This window comes from Sinocyclocheilus anshuiensis, unplaced genomic scaffold (assembly GCF_001515605.1).
Source record: "Sinocyclocheilus anshuiensis isolate Anshui unplaced genomic scaffold, SAMN03320099.WGS_v1.1 scaffold1628, whole genome shotgun sequence".
Classification (NCBI taxonomy): Eukaryota; Metazoa; Chordata; class Actinopteri; order Cypriniformes; family Cyprinidae; genus Sinocyclocheilus; species Sinocyclocheilus anshuiensis.
This window is the reverse complement of record NW_015557155.1, coordinates 159,235-169,304: the sequence shown is the minus strand read 5'-3', so window position 1 is coordinate 169,304 and position 10,070 is coordinate 159,235. Positions and strand designations below refer to the sequence as shown.

The following is a 10,070-nucleotide window of genomic DNA, read 5'->3' as shown; positions in this document are numbered from 1 at the left end:
GGTGGGAGTGTCATGGTCTGGGGCTGCATGAGTGCTGCCGGCACTGGGGAGCTACAGTTCATTGAGGGAACCATGAATGCCAACATGTACTGTGACATACAGAAGCAGAGCATGATCCATAGTTGTATTCCAACATGATAACGACCCCAAACACACCTCCAAGACGACCACTGCCTTGCTAAAGAAGCTGAGGGTAAAGGTGATGGATTGGCCAAGCATGGGCATCCTCAAACGGAAGGTGGAGGAGCGCAAAGTCTCTAACATCCACCAGCTCCGTGATGTCGTCATGGAGGAGTGGAAGAGGACTCCAGTGGCAACCTGTGAAGCTCTGGTGAACTCCATGCCCAAGAGGGTTAAGGCAGTGCTGGAAAATAATGGTGGCCACACAAAATATTGACACTTTGGGCCCAATTTGGACATTTTCACTTAGGGGTGTACTCACTTTTGTGTGCCAGCGGTTTAGACATTAATTGCTGTGTGTTATTTTGAGGGGACAGCAAATTTACACTGTTATACAAGCTGTACACTCACTACTTTACATTGTAGCAAAGTGTCATTTCTTCAGTGTTGTCACATGAAAAGATATAATAACATTTACAAAAATGTGAGGGGTGTACTCACTTCTGTGAGATACTCTCTGTGTGTGTGTGTGTGTGTGTGTGTGTGTGTGTGTGTGTGTGTATATATCTTTTTTTTTTAATTATTATTATTCTTGTAGCATGATTGGCATAAAGTATTGCAGTTGGTCTTTACTGTTTATTCTATAGTATCTTGGGTCAGTCAAGTCCAAAGCCCTCTGTTCACACCACGCCCATCAGTATGATTTCCACGAAATGCTTGGATCCTCAGATATTCATAAATAACCTACTGTGCAAAAGATCCTTTTGAAGTCACTGACCTACTTCATGCTTTTACATTTCTTGCCTCCATTTTATAAAAAGGAACCAAGGGGATACGGTTAAAAGAGAGAAAATCTAAGCTCATCTTAACATCCCCTTTTCCTGTTTTGAACATAAATAAAGCACAAAGCTCTAGTCTTAAATGCCAAAGCCAATTGATGAATGCTCAGTCATTTTGAGATAGGGAGGCAGATGTTTTAGTTGCTGCTAATGTCGTTTCTCTCTCCCTTGTCCTTTCATTTCTCTGAATTCCTCTCCTCCTGCTCCTTCACACTCGTCCGTGACGGCAGGATTCTTCGTCTTCTCCCCAGCCCCTCCCTTTTTCAGCACAAAGACTGGCACTGAAACCTAATTAGCCTCAGCAGTGAGGCAGTGGAAAAGTTGTATTCCTGCAGCTGATAATAAAATGGCCTTGGAAATATGAGTCACTGTATGTTAAAGGGGAGATGTATGCAACACAAGATCGCTCTGTTTGGGTCTCGTGGATGCATATTCACCTTTATTTGTTGTCTGCATAGCAACCAGCTTTTGCTGTGCCAGTGTCATTGCAGGATAGAATTACTCTGCCGCACCACTGCCCTTTCAGCAGTCTTTATGCAGTCTCGACAAGCTTTTGTTTTTCAGCAAGGTCCTCTAATAATTCCTCATTTTAGTTGTTGGGTTTGGAAACAAAGGGAACAGAATACAGCCCTTGGCTTGTGTGAATGAATCAACATTGTGGTTCCTGTTATGTCCACTAGAGGGCAGTTAGGGGTTGTGTAGTTAAGTGTCCTTGACTGTTCTCCTTGTGATTGTTTCAGGAAATGGAGCCCTGTGGATTTACACCATAAATAAGGCCCTCTTTTAGTATTTATGCCTCTTTCTTCAAGCTCCTTGTTTTGCAGATGTCCCGGTAGGTCCTATCAAATAGGTCCTATGTTGAATTCAAATGTCGAGTTACTGCATATTCCGATTTCCACCTGGCTGCCACGAATGACAAGGCCAGAAGAGCTGTAATTTTCCATCTTTCATAACATGACTGTACAATACAATACAATCCATAATAAAGAATACTGCTTGCCATTCATGAGTTTTATCTTCACTGCACTTCTTTTTTTCCTCTTCACGCTTACGGTTTTCTCCTTTGTTCATGCTTGTTTCACAGCATGGCTCAAAAGCTGACATTCCCTCCTCACCGAATAGCAATTTAAAGTTTTATTATAAACAAACAGCAGCTCTCCCGGTGAGCCTTTATTCTGTTTCCTTTTCTTTCCCTGTCTGACAAATGTCAGCAAACAGAATTGTCATTCATTTGATAACTTTCACTTACCTAGATGAAGGTTGAAGAAATAGACTCCTGTTTTGATTTCTGTTAGACGGGCAGCTCAGTTGCACATTTTGTAAATACCTCTCTCAAGTGACCTGAACACACCACATTTCATTTGTAATTTTCATCATAAAAATGGATCATGTTCCACAGTCTGCTGAAAAAGGCCTAACGTTTTCCCATAGGTAAGAGTGGGTTATTTTCAAAGATCACTCTGTTGTCATTCTGTCTCGAAATTAGAAGTGCAAATACTTCGCTCCTCAAAATGTGATGGGTCTTTATTTAAAGAAGCATGTGCAAATGTACTCAGAGACCAAGATGAGTGGAGTTGCATGAATTTTTAACCAAAGAAAATGGGTTCGTAATTTCTTGTAAACATCTGCTTGGTCAAACTAAAAGGCTCTCCCTCTTCAAATGTTCCAAGCCGGTTACCCCACCGCCTCCCCTTAATATCACAGAGACATGCCTGAGCCTACTCGTTCAGAACTATGAATCGTAACTTTTCAGCTGTCTTCATATCCCAACAATGGGATCTTTTCTGCCTGCAGACTCCCCCGTAAGCGTGCCCTAACAATGGGCGGCTTTATTCGACCCACAACGAAGGGAGTTTCGATTCATCCTTCATTTCAGTGGGGAAAAGTTTATTCTTCTCGTCAGGCCTTTTTAGATTTTGTTATTACAACCCTATCACAGAGGTTCTTAGGGTTGTTAAAGAGATAGCTCGTCCAAAATGAAAATTGTGTCATCTACCCACTTTTATGTTGCTTCACACCTGCTTGACTTTATTTCTCCTGTGGAGCACAACCAGTGTTCATTTATTCATATTTTCTCACCGACGAAAGCGAGACGATAACTAAATAAAAACCAGTTTTTATTGACAAAAACTAAAATGAAAATATGCTCATTTTCGTCAACGAATAAAAACAAGACGAAAATGTTAGGGAAGGACGATTTGGGAAGATAATCCAGTCAGACTCAGTCAGGACTGATGTCTTATGTGGTAGTTACAGTAAGTACATTTGCATTGTATTTGTACCGTCGTGATCTAACCGCGGGAAAACGCGGCGCTGTGGCGCGCTCTACAGACTCGCGCAGCAGCGCTTCTGACTGCTTCAGTGTGGGTTGTAATCAATGAATAGCGCACATTAATGCTAAGTGATTGCTTATGAACTAATGTTGATGAATTATGACAATGTTTACTATACAGTAGTTATATGGTAATATGTTTTAGACTGTTGTAAGAATGCATATTTTATTTCCCTCATCTGAACTTGAATGAGCAGCCTGCAACTGTACAGTCCACAGTGCAGAAATTTCAAAATAAGAGTCACACTGTATTTGAAGCTTTTTTTTCATGGTCATTGTTGATATTTTGGGTACTTAAACTGTATTTAATTTAATTTTCCATTTAATTAACAACAATTGTAGCTTCTGTCTGGGATTCCCCATCACAGGATGGACAGCCTAAGAACATTATTCAAAATATTATTTAATAAATACATTTTACTAGCATCAGGTTTTTATAGTTAAAACTAAAACCATAAAATATAGTTAATTAATTGAAATAAAATAAATGTTAACTGAAATTATAAAACAAATCTATAAAAACGGAAATAAATATCTAAAATACATATATTAAAAAAACGTATTTTATTTCATTTAGTTTATAAGCTTTAGCTTAAAGGCACAATATGTCATTTTTTGCCACTGGAGGGTGCGTATTCAAAACAAACAAAGGCGTAGTTTGATGTTGCCGTAACTGAGTGTGGAATCATGGGAGTTGTCATCTTCATCTCCACAGCCGATGCAATCCGATGGGACTCCGTCAGAAATCATGTTAATGGATGAGCTAATGTATTAAAGATTTATTAACGTCGTAGTATGAAGCAGGGTGAGGCGGAAAGCGACGGGACTCGGGCAGAAATCATGTTCATGGATGAGCTAATGATTTATTAACGTAGTAGAATGAAGCAGGGTGAGACTGAAAGCCGTCGAAGCAAAACGAGGCGCTGAACGAGCGCGACACACGGCTCGAAAGCAGCGGAGCTTTTATTATGCCACAGTCGACCGCTTCCGCTCCTTCCGGAAAGCAGCAGAAGTAAGCAACGCTGTTTTATTATAGTAGATACATTTGAAAGTTCTGTTATAATGCTACTCTGTGCGGTCGTCATCGGTCTATTAAAACGCACAACATATTAAAGCGTCTTTGGGGTTTCCATGTTCAAAACCGGAAATCGAGGGGTTATGACGTCATTGGCAGGCGACACAATGACACTATGCACACGGTCCGTGTCACTAGTTAAAATTGCTTATTTCTCTGGATTTAAACATTCTTCGAAACATTTGGGATAATGTAAGTACACAAGTCAGCAAAATATATGAAACTGTTCTAGTGGTTTTTGGATATTTTAATAAAAAAATCTTACATATTGTGCCTTTAATTTGATATAATATGATCTATGAATAAACAAAACAGAAATAAAAAAATAATAATGCATTACAATTTAACTAAACCCTTTAAATTTTTAAATTGTATGATATTTAGTCAACTAAAACTAAAACAATTCAGATTACTAAAATATGACTAAAACTAAATGACATTTTCGTCAAAAGACTATGACTAAAACTAAATCAAAGTTTGCTGTCAAATTTAACACACAACACAACAGGTTTAAAGGCTTAGCATTTTCACATTCCTTGTATGGAAAAAGATTCAGTGAAAGTGAAATGTGACTGAGTCATTTTGCCTAACATGGCATTTCTTTTTGAAAAAGGTTTGAAACAAAATGAGAGTGAGTAAATGATGACAGAATTTTATTTTTTAGGTCCTTTTTTGGTCCCTTGGTTTTGTCTCTGTGGGATCTGGAGAATTAATTTTTTTTATTTTTTTTTTTTTTTTGGAACCGTGTTTTTCTTTCCCATTCTACATGTGCCATTCAGAAGCATTCCGACAGGCTTGCCACAGCAACTGAAATATGAAAGAAAAAACAACTCGCTAATATTCTTGTTGACATTCTCTCTGCACTCGTTTCTGCCTTTCCTTGCTTTCTTCATTTAAGTCAAGAGAAACATGCCTTTGGCAGAAGTTATACTGTCTTTAGTGTGGGTTGCATGAATCATCACTATGGAAACTATGTGGCTCCCTGAATGTCAGTGTGTGTGGCTGTGTGTTTTGCCACTGATGCTCTAGTTTCAGAAGGCAGCATTGAAGACATGCCTTAACCTTCCATTTTGTTCTAAAGCAAGGTCTGAAAAGGCCCCAGAAGTAAACACATGCCATGTTTCATTGCAGGGATGATATCAGTTTGACTATAAACAGAATACGTAAGGTATTTTTTGCCAATGCTGTATATCTATTAGATGTTGCTGTGATTTTTACAGATAATGAGGCGAAACGTAAGTATAGATTCATTGGCAGTGCAGAATCAATTCTCTAATTGAAGGATGATTCCAGAATTGATAGTTGTTTGACACATTCTGTAATTGATAGCTATGGCCCATTTCTGTGTGTTTTAAAGGAATTGTTCACCACAAAAAAATAAACTCTTCCCTTTTTTTTTACTCTCTAATGTCATTCCAGATTGGTTTGACTTTCATTTGTGGAACACAAAAAGAGATGTTTAACAGTATGTTCATGCTGCACTTTTTCCATACAATGGACATCAGGACAGGAAAAAAAAGCACCATAAAAGTAGACCATGCTACATTCCAGCTTTTCCTAAGTGATAAAATAGCTTAGTGAGAGGAAGTAAACTGCCATTTCACTTTACAGGTTATGGCCTCTCTTAAGGTGCCATATTTAAATATATGTGGACGCAAATGAGATTTGAGAGCTTCGGCTGTGTAAATAACATAATTGTCATTTTGCATGCTCTAACCCTTAAAATACAACTGTTCTGTGCAAGCCATGTACCATTTGAAGTGAAGCAGTGTTGATGTTTCAAGCACACTATCAATCAACAAGACTATAGATCAGCTTATAATTAGACTTCCACCTGAATTATTAATGTCTCTCTAAGTGGTCAAATAGGTTCACAATCAAACTCGCACACATGCTCTGACTGGTTGATGGAAACATTCAAAAGCAAGATTGCAAAAGGCAGAAGAGGGGTGTGGTAGTGGTGTATTTTTGTGTCAAAACCTTTGAAGCCTGTCAATTGAAATAAAAAGCCCAGCTGCTGGACTCCCTTAGTGACTGCTGTGCACTGGTTTGAGTTTCAATCCATGAGCACTGGCTCTACATAATGTATGGATTATTACCAGGATTTATTAACAATCAAATTAAGGGTCTGAAAGCAAAGGATGTAGTTTTGTATTTGCAAAGAGGCTTGTTTGTGTTAATGTATCATCTCAATGCCATTGATTCATTATTGGTTATTTTTGACTGAGCGCTCATTGAACGGATCTCCAGCTGGTGGAGTATCTCATGCCGCAGGGAGCTCTATGCCACTCTGAGAGCACTCATTCATTATAGTCTTTACTCCTCCTGTCTTACTGAATTTCAACATACTGACTTTGTGCTCACAACCAGGAAATACTGAATACAAAAACTACAAATTATGTATCATAGACAACTTTGATCCATGTGAATGGATATTAGTCACATTATAAAGTGGGATTTACTTTCAGGTTTTAAGTGTTTGACTTAGCAGTGCATATCTGGCATCGCTGTAAGCTCATTTGTCTTGTTACATTTCAGATGTGAGTCATTCAGTTGCAGTAATCGTTATTTCTCCTCCCGTTTTACAGATCACAGAAGCAAGCAAGGATGTGCTCCCAGCATGGTTGCATTGGGATGCAGAGACTGGCACACTTCAAGGCCTTCCTCTAGAGACAGACAAGGGTGTTCACTACATATCTGTTTCTGTTTCCAATGAGAGCCAAGTCTCCCAAAGCCCAGATGTGTTCTCCATTGAGGTGCACCCAGAAGATCATGCTGACACAGATCCTTTTCAGCTTGCAATTCAGCAGTCAGCCAGCAATGATGCCCAACCTTTCATCTGTGGCAATGAGGAGCCTGTTACTGTGCTTACCGTCATTCTGGATGCTGACCTCACAAAGATGAGCTCGAAGCAGAGGGTGGAACTACTTGCCAACATGAAAAAGTTTTCTGGCATGGGGCTTCAGCACATGAAGGTTTTGCCTGTGGTCAACAACCGTTTGTTTGACATGTCTGCTTTCATGGCAGGACCAGGAAATGCCAAGAAGGTGGTTGAAAACGGAGCCCTTCTGTCCTGGAAACTTGGCTGCAGTCTGGATCAGAGCAGCATTCCTGATATCAGTAGTGTTCAGGTTCCAGCAAAAGAAGGAACCATGTCTGCACAGTTGGGATATCCAGTCGTTGGATGGCATATTGCTAACAAAAAGCCCCATGTACCCAAAAGGGTGCGAAGGCAGCTCAACAACACCCCCCCTCCCATTCCCTCATTACTCCCCCCAACAACTTACCCTGAGCCCCCCATCCGTATTGTTCCCACACCGACCTCTCCTTCTATTGCTCCTACCTCGGACAGTTCTGCCCCACCTGTTCGTGGTCCTGTGCCACTTCCTATGAAACCTACCATTCGAAACCGAGATCCCATTGCCTACACTCCAACCTTAGGCCCCCCACAGCCAACACGAGTTATGGACACCACCAGCACTATCACCATCCAGCCCACCATGACCAGGCCTGTATATGTTGGAGCCTCTGTGACCCCAGCAACACCCACCACCAGGAAACCGACAAAAAGACCTGGAAAGAAACCCAAGACAACCCCAATACCAAGAGAACCCAAGACCACCACAACAAATCCACCAAGGCGCACCACACCCCCTGTTATCCCGATTGATGGCAATATAAAACCTCAGCTGCGTAACCCAATTGATCAGGTGAATGCCTATGTTGGCACCTACTTTGAGGTGAAGGTTCCATCTGATACGTTTTTCGACAAAGAGGATGGAACTACCGATAAGTTGAGACTTACTTTGCGCAAAGGCAGTGATGTGGTTGGAGATGATTCCTGGATACAGTTCAATAGCACAAGCCAGCTGCTCTATGGATTACCAGACCAGGAGCATGAAGGAAAACATGAGTATTTCATGCAGGCAACTGACAAAGGAGGTCTCTATGCAATAGATGCCTTTGAGGTCCGTGTCAATCGATGGGGAAACAGTGTTAAGACACCGGTGTTGTTTACTGCTGTGTTTGAAGGGGATGCACGTACAGTCACCAATGATATTCACAAGAAGATCCTTCTTGTCAAGAAACTGGCCCAGTCTTTCGGTGATCGCAACAGTAGCACTGTTACACTGAAGAACATAATGAAGGGCTCTATCATAGTGGAATGGACCAACAACAGCCTTCAGCAAAGCCCCTGCCCAAAAGAGCAAATACAACAGTTGAGCAGAAAAATCTCTAATAATGAGGGTAGACCCTCTCAACAATTCATGCATGTTATGGAACCAGACTTCAGGGCCTTAAATATCACCGTCAGAGGCACGGCAAGCTGTCGCAACTACATGTTTGTCCGGTTAGGTGAGATCCCAGATCCGACCACCTCTCCTGTTACTCCCGCTGTAGGCGCGGGAAGACAGAGCAATGATGATGTGTATCTTCACACCGTCATACCAGCAGTGGTGGTTGCAGCTATTTTGCTGATAGCTGGAATCATTGCCATGATCTGCTATCGCAAGAAGCGGAAGGGTAAGCTGACTATCGAAGACCAAGCAACTTTCATCAAGAAAGGAGTGCCCATTATTTTTGCGGATGAGCTTGATGACTCTAAGCCACCCCCATCTTCCAGCATGCCTCTTATCCTTCAAGAGGAAAAGCCCCCGCTTCCTCCACCAGAGTATCCTAACATGGCTAGTCCAGAGACAACACCTCTAAACCAGGATCTTTTGGGAGAGTACACACCTCTACACGACGAGGATCCTAATGCTCCTCCCTACCTGCCACCACCACCTTTCTCTACCCCAATGGAGGGGAAAGGATCCCGTCCTAAGAACATGACCCCGTACAGATCTCCACCTCCTTACGTGCCACCCTAATGTTTGCAGAAACCTCCGGAGCAGGAGGATGGGGAACTTTTGGAGTTCCACACCAGTGTGTTGTTTCTTTGCATTATGGGATTTTTAGAAGGGGGAGGGGTGCTGCAAATGGGGGTTTTGGGTTCGAATGTGATGGGAATATTTTGTTAAACTGGACTCTTAAGGAGATGTGGGAGGGTGGGGCAAGTGGATAGTCTGCAAAGGACAGCAAAAACAACCTCAGCCTCTGACTACTCTGGTTATTGTTAAACTGTTGGGGATATATCCTCCAGTCCTGGCGCTTTTGTGTCTAGATGGGCTTTTTGACTAATTATTGGTTTTGTTTTGATTTTTTTTTGTTTGTTTTTTGTTTAACTTTTTTCTGACTCAGAATCAAACACCTTGCCTAACAGCACTCTTTCTATCTTCTGAATTTGTTAATCTTGAATAATATAAGCGGACAATAAAGCTGACTGCAGGTGCAAAAGGGTTTCATAGAGAAATTCAATAACAGAAGGGGAATAAAAGAATGGCCTTGAGGGACTTGAACAGCCATGCAGACAGTTCCGTGGGATGTCGATTCATTATGATTTTGCCTTTTAACACAAAATTAAACTGTTTTTATTGTTATTCACATGTCTAGTTAAATCACTACAAGAAGAGGTAGCAAAAACGAAAGATCTGTTTAATCCACTGTATATTTGAAAGTTATGTTATATCATCTTAAATTTTTGTTGTATTTTTTATTTTTTTTTTTATAAGTATTACACTGAGATAAACACCATTTTCCACCCCTCAATTATGAAAAACTGCTAAAAAATATATATTAAATCACTGAGTGAACATGTCACAGT

At 40.8% G+C, this 10,070-nt stretch overlaps 1 protein-coding gene across 4 annotated transcripts in view; it reads left to right on the top strand.

The window, feature by feature from the left end:
* LOC107678152 (dystroglycan-like) overlaps positions 1–9,703 on the top strand; it is a 20,834-nt gene extending 11,131 nt beyond the window's left edge. For all 4 annotated transcript variants that reach the window (XM_016473330.1, XM_016473329.1, XM_016473331.1 and 1 more), the window contains one exon: positions 6,955–9,703. In XM_016473330.1, coding sequence (XP_016328816.1) covers positions 6,955–9,237 — 2,283 coding nt within the window. In that variant the 3' untranslated portion in view covers positions 9,238–9,703. The remainder of the gene's footprint in view (positions 1–6,954) is intronic.
* The last annotated feature ends 367 nt before the right edge of the window (positions 9,704–10,070 follow it).